The sequence below is a fragment of the Achroia grisella genome, unplaced genomic scaffold (genome assembly GCF_030625045.1).
Source record: "Achroia grisella isolate CSIRO2021 unplaced genomic scaffold, CSIRO_AGI_Agris_v1 utg640, whole genome shotgun sequence".
NCBI lineage: Eukaryota > Metazoa > Arthropoda > Insecta > Lepidoptera > Pyralidae > Achroia > Achroia grisella.
The window spans coordinates 3,458,354-3,472,397 of record NW_026712977.1 but is presented as its reverse complement, the minus strand read 5'-3'; the positions used below and the strand labels follow the sequence as shown (position 1 = coordinate 3,472,397).

The following is a 14,044-nucleotide window of genomic DNA, read 5'->3' as shown; positions in this document are numbered from 1 at the left end:
GTGCGGAATTCAACACAGGTTGCTGGCGTTCATAAGTTACCAGGAGAAAATAACTGTACAGGAATGTCATTCACGTTAGATAAGGATGCTATGATAATATTTCTCCTGCTTAAAATATAGATTCCTATTGACCTATAGAAATAAAATAAATATGGTTATGCTCTTTACTCCTATTACACAATTGTTATCAGGACAGAGATAAAATATGTACAGGACTTAAAATTGCAAGGGTGTATAGGTATGAAGGTGTTTCTATTTAGATAAGGACCCTATGATGAATTACCTATCTGCTTTAAATACTGCATCCCAGATAAAACAGGAACTAAACCTATATATTTGTCATGTTTTGATTTATGGAGGTACCAATGAGTTAGATGAGAACGCATATACAAATATCGATTCGGAATTTTAAAACAAGAAGTAACATAGAATCCCATTTTAAAATAGCTAACTATAGTTTAATGGCATACCATTGGATAATTTTAATTTATAGAGTTACTAATGTGTTAGAAGAGATCACACGTACAAATGTCAATTTGAAATTTAAAAAAAAGAAAAAGATTGTCACTATTTTCGACATTTACAGAAATTCTAGTTACTGACGTTCACGAGTTACTAGGAGAACATGGTTGTATAGGAGTATTATGTCCGAGTTTCGATAAAATGTCATTTGGAAAACTTCAAAATTTTGAAATTTCTATTGTGCAATTGGAAATTTCAAAATTAGATTGGAAATTTCAAAAGTAGCTGTCTACCTTGGAAATTTCCAGTTTGGAAATTTCAATGTCTGGAAATTTCAAAGGGACCTGTGCAAAATGTACGCAGTTTGTTCACGTGATACTAGGAGAACATGGGTTCAGAGGAATGTCATTTTCATGTTTAGATAAGGATGCAATGATAATAGCGCTTCTTGCTTTAAACACAAACTCCAAATAGGCACTAAACCCTGTATATTTGTATTTGTTTGACGTATGAAAACACCAATGAATTAGAAGAGATAGCATATATGTATCTTAATTTGAAAGAACTAAAGTTATTACTAGTTTCAACTTGCTCTAAAGTCATATACACAGGTTACGGGTGTTCACGAATTACCAAGAGAACATGGATGTTTAGGAACATCATCTATGCGAATAGACAAGGATGCCATGATATACTTCTTAAAACACAGATTCCATTTGCAGTAATAGAAAGAAAATAAATATGGTTATGCTCTTTACTCGTTATGTAACTTCTCGTTGCCAGAAAGGACAGGGATAATATTTTAACAGGTTGTTAAATTGCAATATCATGCATAGGAACATCATCTATGCGAATAGACAAGGATGCCATGATATACTTCTTAAAACACAGATTCCATTTGCAGTAATAGAAAGAAAATAAATATGGTTATGCTCTTTACTCGTTATGTAACTTCTCGTAGCCAGAAAGGACAGGGATAATATTTTAACAGGTTGTTAAATTGCAATATAGTGCACGTATAAAGCGGTCTAAACCCGGCATTAAAACTGGGGAATATCCGTGCAGTGATGGGTATCGCCTGGTTTGCTTTCTAGTTCATAGTGTTTAGTGAAAATCAGGAAGGATTCACCGAGTTGACCCGCATAAACTCCTCCGATTTAGCCCATAATTTTAGTGTTGTTTGTAGACCGTTTTAAATTTAATTGGAATAAAATATTTTATCAACAAGATGTTGCACGAAGTTAACATAATTACATTGCTTGATGGTAAGTTAAAGAGGGCGGTTAATACAATTTGGTAGCATTAAAACGACTCATTCTTTATATTTATTTGATAACTTAGTGTGCTTAGGTAAGTAAATGATGATTAGTTTTCTATATTTTAATTTGAAGCATTTATTCGAAATGGAGTACATATATTATATATATAATTGCGCGATCTTTTTACAGTCATTAACAACTGTGTGACAAGCAAGTAGAAGTAAACTAAAATTCGTGACATCGTCACATTTGAAAATCTAAGTATTAAAACACAAACAATTATTTTTTTTATATTTGATAATGGTGTGGTACACCCGACTGTGCTAACGGTTTACGCTGGCAGGGCACCAGTAGAGGATGAGGTACGGTCAGTTAGACCAACGCGACAAATTTACCGAGAATTTATCACGATGGTTTCCAGGGGGAACCACGTGGAGGTCAACCTGACATGGTACATTGCTCGCAATAAGATCATCAGTCCACATTACTAACAATCAAAACTTTTTCCCCACCACAAACAATTTGAACTATTAACTAAAATCTTTAAAATATTTCCAATTTATTTACTGGTTTACTAATGAATTATAAGATATATTACGTCACACTGGAGATGTAGGAGTACCATAGTTGTGACAAGGGCGTAAGAAGAGGTTAAAATAGTAACATTAATGTGACGTATTTATCAAGTTCTACACGCCGACCACGAATTTATAATCAGTAAAAATAATACTAAGAAAATTAAAACAATAAACAGTTCCCGCGACTTTGTCCGCGTGGAATTTAACTTTATTTTTCCAAAATAAAAGTAGTAGATTTTTCTAAAATATAAGTTACTCCTTATTACATCAGCTACCTGCCAAAAAAGTCCCGTCAAAATCGGTTTAGCCATTTCAGAGATTAGCCGGAACAAACAGTCAGACAAAAAATGTTATTTTAATGTATGTATCGTATTTATATTGATATGTGGTTATTTCAATATTACAGACACTTCATTTTTATTTATATGTATAGATTAATGAAGCTTCCTTATATCTAGGACATATGTATATCAGCGATGAAAGAAAAGGACATAGAAGCGAAACTACGGCAAGTGACGAACGAGTGGTCGGTGCAAGAATTGACCTTCCAGACATTCAATAACCGTGGTGAGCTGCTCTTAAGGGGCGACACCACGGCCGAGTCTATCGGACAGTTGGAGGACAGCCTCATGATTTTAGGCTCTCTCCTGTCCAACCGGTAACTATTACTCTTATCACATACTTTTATGTAGTCGACTGGACATTCTATGGATTATTGTAAAACTGCCTGAATTATTAAAAATCTCTTTTAGATTTAGATATTGATATTTCTGGCATAACTTTAAATATTCATGAAATATAAATCATTCAATTAAAAGTATTAAAGATATCAATAGTATAATTACAATTCTTGACTGCTTCGGACCTAAATAGATATTTAACTAAAGAAATTTTGTATATAGGTAAGTCACAACGGACTGATAAAAAGATAGATTAACATTGTTATTAAAATTCACAGATACAATGCGCCATTCAGAAAACAAATACAACAATGGCTATATGACTTACAAAGCACGAACGAAATCCTGGAGAGGTGGCTGCTTGTACAGAACATGTGGGTGTATTTAGAAGCAGTGTTCGTCGGCGGCGACATTGCAAAACAGCTACCAAAGGAAGCCAAAAGGTTTTCCAAAATCGACAAGTCCTGGCAAAAGATAATGCAGCGAGCTCACGAGACACCTGGTGTGGTATCCTGCTGTGTTGGCGACGATCTCCTAAAGCAACTGTTGCCCCATCTACAAGAACAATTAGAACTCTGCCAGAAAAGTCTCAGCGGTTACTTAGAGAAAAAAAGAACGATGTTCCCGAGGTTTTTCTTCGTATCGGATCCGGCATTACTAGAGATCTTAGGTCAAGCCTCCGATTCGCATACTATTCAGAACCATTTACTATCAATATTTGATAATATTCGATACGTAAAGTTCCATGATATTGGTAAGTAAAATCAATTTTCCAAAATGCAATAAATGACATTACTTTTATAACTTTCAAGAGTTGAAGTAAAACTGAACGCTTTAAACGTAAAATCGTATCAATTATAACAACATTGGATAAAACTCCATTCTACTTGAAGCGATGATACTTTGTTAAAGACAAAACTTTTCCTAATCTTATGAATGTTATGAAAAAGGACTATTTTCTATTGGTCTAAGATATGTTTTAGGAGAGACATGCTCTCATATGTTAATGGGTAATGACAATGTTTATATGATTGTCAATATATAAATTTAGAAATCGCACTTTAACATAGCTCTTCAATAATATAATTAATCTATGTTTGGTGTAATATTATGTCGATTTATGCTTGATTTTGATGTATAACAAATGAGAACTTATAATCGTAGTCATTTCGAATAACAGATGACAGTACACCTTTCCAATAACGTATCTACTACTATACATATTGTAGTTATGCAAATTCTATCATCCCACCCCTCTTTCATTGCAATATTATTTTCATTAACCAATACTCGATTCAGTCTGATTTTTATGCGCTTGCCGCTACTGGGGCTGCGCGATTTCAATAATCTGGCGTGGTTTCCTTACGCGGGAAATTAAAATATACTTTTTTTTATTTCTGATAAATAGCAGCTATTTATATTTTATCAGAAATAATAAAAAGTAGTCCTCCTTACTAATTTCCCAATGTTTAGATTTTTCTACCGCTGTATTTATTAGCAAATAGATATCTCTTAGAGTTGATTATTAGTAATAGGTTTAGAATGGTGTATAGGGCGCATAAGGTCGACCTCCACGTGATACCCAATGTAAACAATCGCGGTCGCCATCCCATCTTCTTCCACTAACGCCCCATATTATTGTGTGCATCATTCACTCATATACATATATATCTCAGAATCGGCTACTATCTATTTTTATACCCTTAAGTGTTAAGGTTGTCCAATCCTAACATTTTTTTATTTTATTTGGACATTTTTTTTAATTATAAAATTATAATAAATTAAATTTTATAATTAAAAAATTAAAAACATTAAAAACACATTCCCTAAATTTTCACCCTTCTATTTCAAACCCCTATTTTTAATAGCGATTTTTATTGTATGGCAAAACAACGTTGTGACAAAAAACGCGTGGTCAGCCTTTATTTGTAGAAGTAATGCTTTTATGTGCACTAAAAAAATACATATGACAATTGTATTTTTTGAGGGTATCTTATATAGTTAACAATTTATGTAACGTATATAGGTATAGTTAATTTTGTTACAGATAAATTATTGTTATTCTTCACATTCTTTTCATTGGTATTGCAGAATACAATAAAATGATAGCAATAGTGTCGTCGGAAGGCGAAGAAATAAAGTTGGAGCGCCCTGTGCGAGCGGAGGGGTCGGTGGAGACGTGGCTTACGTCTCTTCTCCAGTCCGCTCAGGGTAGCCTACATTCCATCATCAGGAACGCAGTGGCCTTCATCAACGACCCTGCCTTCAATCTATTAATGTTTCTAGACAAAATGCCCGCACAGGTAAATTTACTGAAATTTATATATAACTTAATAATCATAATAACCCTGGACATTTCACACAGCGCCACCTAGTTCCAAGTTACACACACATGAGATACCCATAGCACTGTTCATGTATATAAGGAATTATTATGAATCATATCACAAAAATTAATCAATAAAAAAAATTAAAATTGCCTAGTACTGGCCCTTATTCTATAGCAATAAAAATATACAATAAATTACCCTACATAATAGAAACGAAAATAAGTATAATTAATTTATTATCAAGTTAAAATGTTGACAAATAAAACCTATTACAGGGTCAGGTCACAACATGCAGATGAGTAATATTAAAACGTCCGGCTCTCTTCCACGTTTCTATACCGGATAGGTGCACATTGTGTGTGTGAATTAATAATTGTATCATAATTGTGCAATCCAACATAAATAAATTAAAATAAAATAACTTATGGGTTGCACCTGTGCCCTTAGTTCGGCTGTCAGCCATTTTAAACACCATGCCAAGCTTCTCCAATGCCTTTAGTGTTATAATGTTATGTTATAATATTTTGAAAAGTGAATTACTACGTTTTCAATAAACAAAATGAATATTATTTTTTAAATTCTAGATCGGCCTACTCGGCATCCAAATAATTTGGACACGGGATGGTGAGCTGGCCCTGATGCAGGCAAGGCAAGACAAGAAAATAATGATGGAGACTAACAACAAGTTCCTGGAGTTACTAAACACCCTCATCGACCAAACCACGAGAGATCTCCTCAAGATTGAGCGCATCAAGTTCGAAACGCTTATCACGATACATGTCCACCAGCGGGACATTTTTGATATGCTGGTGAGTTAAACGAGTGTTAAATGAATTAATTAACTATTAATTTAAACATTATTAATTTGGATAACACAATTTTTACCTCATTGTACAAATTGTTGAAGCCTCCTTTTAAGCATAAAAATGCCTGTGTCAAGAGACTGCGGTCTTCCATGGCATATTCATATTAGTGTTTTAACTTTGTACACAATAGTGTATTATAAATATAAATTATTTTCTATATATATTTTAACTGCTTTATATAGCATGAGAATATGCGCGAGTTGAAATAAATATGACTGTTGTGTGGGAGTGTGCTTAAGTCTGTGTGTATGTGTATACGAGTGTATGTATGTGTATGCGAGTGTGTATGGTATGTGTAAAAATGTAGTTATTCCAACACAACTGTAATATATATATGTTATGGCGGACTTTTTTGGAGATATTGATATCTAAAAAACAAATATATTTTTTAGTGTCGACTGAACGTACGCTCTGCGACCGATTTCGAATGGTTAAAACAATGTCGTTTCTACTTCAAAGAAGATGCGGATAAAACTTTAATATCAGTGACAGACGTCACTTTCGCTTACCAGAACGAGTACCTCGGGTGTACTGAGAGATTGGTCATCACACCGCTGACTGACAGGTGAATATTAGGACGCCCCTATGTATAGATACATGTACCCAATTTTATATACACTATGTATATAATCTGTGCACATATTATTATTATTATTATCATCATCACTATACTTATCATTATTTGATGTCGGCACAGTATGTCGTCTTCTCCCATTAATACCTATCGGCTGTCATATCCGAGCATAATCTTTATTATAGCAAATATTATGGCAAATAGCTAGAATGTTCTAACATTTGCCACTACTTCCTCAGCTTTTTATAAGATAAAAGATAGCCCATAACCGACTTCGCAATACAATCTTTATACCAAATTTAGATAGTATAGAAAAAAGATGTTACTACATCATCTAATATTCCAATTGCAAGCAAATGGTCTCATAATAAATGATGAATTTATTGATAAATGAACTGATGAATTCGACTAATACTGATTGCATCCATATCGTTCCAGCCAAATTTAACGGTAATGCATTTTTGTACATCTTAACTATAAAGGGCTACTTAACAAACTTCAATGTCCCGTATATATATGCTATTATGTAATGAAACTGAAAATTTGTTTTTATGTATCAAACTAGCTTTTGCTTCGTTTGCGTTATTTTATATCCTTAGCGGTGGAATTTATCAAAATCCTTTCTTAGGGAATGCCTACGTCATAGTAACTTTATGCATGCAAAGTATCAGCCCGATCGGTTTAATATTGACAAAGTTTCGTACAAACTTTCATCCCCTATTTTATCCCATTGGGGGTAGAATTAATCAAAATCCTTTCTTAACGGATGCCTACGTCTTAACATCTACCTGCATGCCAAATTTCAACCCGATCCGTCCTGTGGTTTGGGCTGTGCGTTGATAGATCACTATGTCAGTCTCCTTTGAGTTATATATATTTAGATTCCTCTGAATTTAAATCTAAAATATCGAGTCCAATTTTTTTATTATATCATGGCTATTGAAAAAATATAGTATTACTATGACAAAATGTGTTAAATTGCAGATGCTACATAACGCTAGCTCAAGCTTTGGCAATGAGTATGGGAGGCGCGCCCTGTGGCCCTGCGGGGACGGGTAAAACGGAGACTGTCAAAGATATGGGCAAGACACTCGCCAAGTACGTCGTCGTATTCAATTGCTCCGATCAAATGGACTACAGGTATGAATTGTCGTACTCTGTTACTATATTCTATGATACTCCCTCTCACGCATGAGGAGTATCACAGAAGTCGTGAAGGTACTTTTTTAATATTTGTGATGCTTGTATATGTCTTCAGCATTATTTTATTATTGTCTTTAGAATATTTGACTAAATTCTGTTTTTTAAAAATTATACGGAAAATGAAAAAACAATTGTAATAAATGAATACTAAAATAAACATTTTGAAACTAGCAGTCACACATAACTGAATCTGCTTTCTTTTGAGATAAATGATTTTCAAGTATTTTATTTTAAATGTAGGTAATAAGATCTTTTCAGCCATGTAGCCGTGAATATGAAAGTGAACACTATTTTAATTTGCTAGGTATAGATTGGAGTGAATTATAATTAGTCTGAATTATTATTTCATATATTATAAACATTTATTCATTACCTAACACAAAATTGGAGGTGCCAGCATTCATAAATAAACAAAGAATTATCGACTTTTTATTCCAGAGGTTTAGGTCGGATATACAAGGGTCTGGCTCAATCTGGCTCTTGGGGTTGTTTCGACGAGTTCAACCGGATTGAGCTCCCAGTGCTGTCGGTGGCTGCGCAGCAAGTCGCCGTCGTGCTCTCAGCCAAGAAGGAAAAGAAGAAGACATTCATCTTCACTGATGGAGACACATCGGAAATGTGCCCAGAGTTTGGCATATTTATTACAATGGTAGATATTAGAGGATTTTTTTTTAACTCAGGATCATAACACCGTTTACTTTTATATCCATGTACGGGAATTTAATGAACTTATTTTTAGAGTAAAACTAACTAACAATAGTCTCGTAATTTATTTTCTTTATTTATTATTGGTGATATATGTATTAAGCTATCTGCCTAATACTTTCTCTAATATAATGTAGTTCATTCGCTATCTGATGACTTTAAAAATTTAATATTAAAATAAAATTTTTAAACTCTTATTATTAAAACATTAATAGTTAAGCAAAAATACACAGATAGATTATACATATATTAGATTATCCAGATATAAACAATTTAATAACGCCTGCTCCTTATGTAGAACCCAGGATACGCCGGCCGTAAAGAGTTGCCTGAAAATCTCAAGATCCAATTCCGCACCGTTGCTATGATGGTGCCCGATCGGCAAATCATCATACGAGTGAAACTCGCCTCCTGTGGCTTCTTAGAGAACATCACACTTGCAAGAAAATTCTACACCCTTTACAAGCTGTGTGAGGAACAACTAACTAAGCAGGTGACATTAAAATTTTATTGGAATATACCTACAGGAAAAAGAATGCGAGTTACCTCCATTTTTCTTTCGAAAGATGAAGCGGTATTTAGAAAAATCAATAACTAATAGACATGTTTTAGAGAAAGAAAACTCCTGGGTATATATCATATATAATAATTTTAATCCTATCATCCTATCACTGATGCGCCGCGCCGCTAGCGTACTGTGTATAACGTATGGCGCATAATATTATAAAAAGACGCAGGTCTTTTTATAATATTATAGTAGTGGTACGGATAATTATGATAATGATAAATAAGTAACTAAGAGTTGAATTGTTAAGCAACCGTTTGAGCTTTATTCTTATGCAGAGTAAAATAGATTCTACCACATTCTATGTATCGAACACTGTTTCTGTGGGTATTAATCATTTTTATTGCACAACATGTTTTACATTTAATTAAATTATGTAATTTATATCCTATTAAATTCAACTCTCACAACTACTATTGTTATGCGAAGGTCCATTATGACTTCGGTCTTCGCAACATTCTCTCCGTGCTCCGGACGCTCGGTGCGGTCAAACGAGTCAATTCCAAGGACAATGAAAGTACTATAGTGATGCGGGTTCTCAGGGACATGAACTTGTCTAAACTGATAGACGAGGATGAACCACTCTTCATATCGCTCGTCGCTGACCTTTTCCCGAACCAAGCGTTGGAGAAGACAACCTATACGGAGTTAGAAGAGAGTGTAAAGAAACAAGTAGCACAAACCGGGCTAATTTATCATCCACCTTGGGTCTTGAAAATCATTCAGGTAAGATTTTTACCAATTATTATGCTAATGCATTCAAATCATTCTTTTCCGGCTATATCTATAATAAATAAATTCAGTTTAAAACAAGTTCTTACATTTTCTTGCAGTTGTATGAAACACAAAGAGTCCGACACGGAATAATGACCTTAGGTCCTCCCGGAGCAGGAAAAACAACTTGTATTCATACCCTTATGAACGCACTATCTGAAACTGAAAATCCACACAAGTACATGATTATATTTAAAAAAAAATAGTTATATGTTTCCAGTTGTAATAATTAACATTTTTATTGTATAAACTTTTTAGAGAAATGCGCATGAACCCCAAATCTATAACAGCAGCTCAAATGTTCGGACGTCTGGACGTTGCCACCAACGATTGGACAGATGGAATATTTTCCGCATTATGGAGGAAGACACTAAAAATAAAAACAGGAGAGCACATATGGTTAGTTTTAGATGGACCGGTAGACAGCATATGGATTGAAAATTTGAACTCTGTCTTAGATGACAACAAAACGTTAACGTTGGCTAACGGAGATCGACTAACAATGTCACCTACATCAAAAATAATATTTGAACCCGAAAATATAGATAATGCTTCACCAGCGACAGTATCCAGAAATGGAATGGTTTATATGAGCTCCTCAGGTTTGGATTGGGACCCAGGTAAAATATTATCTTCTTATTAATAATATAGTAACTGATTATTTAGTAATCTTCTTTTTTAAATTTCAGTTCTTCGAGCTTGGTTAAATTCACGCTCGCCTTTAGAAGTAGATATATTTGGCGCATTGTTCGAAAAAACATTTCCTGTCGTATACACTTGGTGTACTCAAAACCTAGTGTTTAGTATGAAAGTCCTTCAAAGCAATATTGTGTTGCAAATGCTCAGTCTTTTAGAAGGTCTAGTTCCACCTCAAGTAGTGGAACCTGAAGAACCATCTGGATCTAAATCAGTAAACGGTGATGTAGACGATGAAGAAGAAAAAGAGAAAACAGAAGAAATTGTATTATTCACTCCTGAACACTTACACAAAATTTACGTTTTTACACTATTTTGGGGATTTGGATCGTTATTAGAAACAAACGACAGGATGCGCCTTGATTCATACATTAAGAAAAATTTCTCAGAAGTACTTGATATACCTAAACATCCCAATAATAAACCATGTATTTCTTTCGATTTTTACGTAAAGCATCCAGGTAAATGGGAGCTATGGGATGACCTAGTTATGAATTATCAGTATCCCGACACGGCTACACCAGACTATTCAACCATTTTGGTCCCCATCGTTGATAATGTGAGAATCAATTATCTTATTCATTGTATTGCTAAACAAGGAAAAGCAGTACTACTTTTAGGTGAACAAGGCTCCGCAAAAACGGTCATGATGAAAGCTTACATGAAAAATGCAAATCCAGAGCAGTTTATGGGCCGTTCATTCAATTTCTCCTCGGCTACAAGTCCGTACCAATTCCAAAAAACAATAGAGAGTTATGTAGAAAAGAGAAGTGGTATGACCTTTGGGCCGCCAGGAGGAAAGAAAATGCTGGTTTTCATAGACGATATTAATTTACCACAAATAAATGAATGGGGCGATCAAATTACAAACGAAATCGTTAGACAGACGATGAGCATGGGTGGATTTTATAGTTTGGAGAAACCAGGAGACTTTACTACAATTGTTGATATTCAATTTTTGGGCGCAATGGGACAGCCGGGTAAAAGTTTAAAACAAGATGTAATACTGTTAATAATGGGTAATGGTAAAATAATAGTAATTCTTAATGTTATATTTTACAGGTGGAGGTAGAAATGATATTCCAGCACGACTGAAACGACAGTTTGCAATATTCAACTGTCCTCTTCCAAATAACGACGCTATAGATAAGATATTTAAAGTTATTGGCGAAGGTCATTACAACGCAAAGCGAGGATTCACTATTGAAGTTAGAAATCTCATTAAGAAAGTAATACCTTTGACTAGAGAATTATGGATAAGAACTAGACAAAATTTATTACCGACCCCAGCAAAATTTCATTACGTTTTTTCTTTGAGAGATTTATCTCGAGTTTGGCAAGGTTTAGTGGGGACTTTACCTACAGTAATTGAATCGGAAAAATGTTTAATGTTATTATGGAAACACGAATGCTCTAGAGTGTTTTCAGACAGATTTACACATCAAGCTGACAAAGATTGGTTTAATAAAGCTTTATTTGATATAGCAGAGGAAATATTAGGATCTGAATATAAAAAAATGATGGAAAAAGAACCTGTATTCGTAGATTTTATGAGGTAACCTTCATCATATTCAGTTATATTTGATTTTTTTTCTAAAATGATAAATACTAAATATCTTATTACAGAGATGCACCAGAGCCTACTGGTGAAGAAGGTGAAGATGCAGATATGGAACTGCCCAAAGTATATGAGCCTGTATTTGATTACAGTGAACTACGCGAACGTTTGGACATGTTTCTTGCACAGTTTAATGAAATGGTCAGAGGATCAGGCATGGATCTCGTTTTCTTCCCTGACGCCATGTTACATTTGGTGAAAATCTCAAGGGTGATAAGGCATCCGCGAGGAAACGTCATGCTTGTAGGAGTAGGAGGCTCAGGCAAACAGTCTTTAACTAAATTATCCACGTTCATAGCTGGATACCGATCCTTTCAGATTGCTTTAACCAGATCGTACAACGTTGGCAACTTCTTAGAAGATTTAAAGCTACTGTACAGATCATGTGGAGTGCAAGGTAAAGGAACGACATTTATATTTACGGATTTGGATATAAAAGAAGAAGGTTTCCTAGAGTATTTAAATAATATTTTGTCCTCTGGTGTGATATCAAATCTATTCACGAAAGACGAACAACAAGAAATAATTTCCGAATTGACTCCAATTATGAAGCGTGAGAATCAAAAGCGAACGATAACCAATGAATTGGTGATGGAGTATTTTTTGAATAGAACATGTCAAAATTTGCATGTCGTATTGTGTTTTTCACCTGTGAGTGTTTATGTGTATATAATTCATTCATATATATACAATTATACTAGTTAATTTATTTGTTAAAATAAAGTGACTTTTCGAGTGTAATGTAACCTTCGTAATATTTTTTATAATATAATAATTCATATTTTAGGTAAGTGAAGCATTCAGATACAGGGCGATGCGGTTTCCTGCATTAATATCGGGTTGTACCATTGATTGGTTTCAACCATGGCCTAAAGACGCCCTCGTGTCGGTAGCTGATCACTTTTTAGCAGAGTTTGAAATCGAATGTACAATAGAAGTTAAAAAAGAATTAGTTACAGTTTTAGGTACGATTCAAGATGTAGTATCAAAAGTCTCCACTGAATACTTCCAAAGATTTCGGCGATCCTCACATGTTACCCCTAAATCATATCTCAGTTTCATTGGAGGATACAAAACTATCTACCAAATGAAACAGAAGGAATTAGGGGACGGAGCTTTGCGAATGGATACAGGCTTGGAAAAACTACGCGAAGCTTCGATTGCTGTGGAAGTCTTGAAGAAAGATTTATCTGTGATGGAACAAGATTTAGCGTTGGCTTCAGAGAAAGCTGGTCGTGTTTTAACAGAAGTTACTGAGAGAGCTATGCAAGCTGAAATTGTTAAAAACCAAGTCCAAATAGTAAAAGAAAAAGCTGAGGCTCTAGTAGCATATATTGCAGAAGAAAAAGAAAAAGCAGAAAGAAAATTAGAAGCAGCTAAACCAGCTTTAGAAGAAGCAGAAGCTGCTTTGAATACTATAAAACCAGCACATATTGCAACCGTACGGAAATTAGGACGACCACCACATCTTATCATGAGAATTATGGATTGCGTGTTGATACTATTCCAGAGAAGATTACATCCGCTGATACCGGATACAGCTGCACCATGTCCAAAACCATCGTGGGCTGAGTCATTAAAGGTAATAACAATTATATGTCGAATAATAGAACAACAAACAATTAAAAGATCGATAAATCAATGGCATCATCTTCATGTACCTATTGTGCTACACATTTTCCGGTCATTACAATCAATCTATCGTTTAATTTCTAATTAAAATTAGCTTCAGGT

The 14,044-nt window shown here is 34.3% G+C and overlaps 1 protein-coding gene across 1 annotated transcript in view; it reads left to right on the top strand.

Annotated features, from left to right (window-relative positions):
- LOC131849111 (dynein axonemal heavy chain 5) overlaps positions 1-14,044 on the top strand; it is a 45,791-nt gene that overhangs the window by 25,185 nt on the left and 6,562 nt on the right. The window contains exons 25-39 of the mRNA XM_059199104.1: positions 2,758-2,957; positions 3,258-3,733; positions 5,071-5,282; positions 5,894-6,118; positions 6,568-6,740; positions 7,734-7,889; positions 8,391-8,601; positions 8,956-9,150; positions 9,652-9,948; positions 10,056-10,174; positions 10,255-10,616; positions 10,686-11,672; positions 11,755-12,247; positions 12,319-12,961; positions 13,098-13,892. Coding sequence (XP_059055087.1) covers positions 2,758-2,957; positions 3,258-3,733; positions 5,071-5,282; positions 5,894-6,118; positions 6,568-6,740; positions 7,734-7,889; positions 8,391-8,601; positions 8,956-9,150; positions 9,652-9,948; positions 10,056-10,174; positions 10,255-10,616; positions 10,686-11,672; positions 11,755-12,247; positions 12,319-12,961; positions 13,098-13,892 — 5,544 coding nt within the window. The remainder of the gene's footprint in view (positions 1-2,757; positions 2,958-3,257; positions 3,734-5,070; positions 5,283-5,893; positions 6,119-6,567; positions 6,741-7,733; positions 7,890-8,390; positions 8,602-8,955; positions 9,151-9,651; positions 9,949-10,055; positions 10,175-10,254; positions 10,617-10,685; positions 11,673-11,754; positions 12,248-12,318; positions 12,962-13,097; positions 13,893-14,044) is intronic.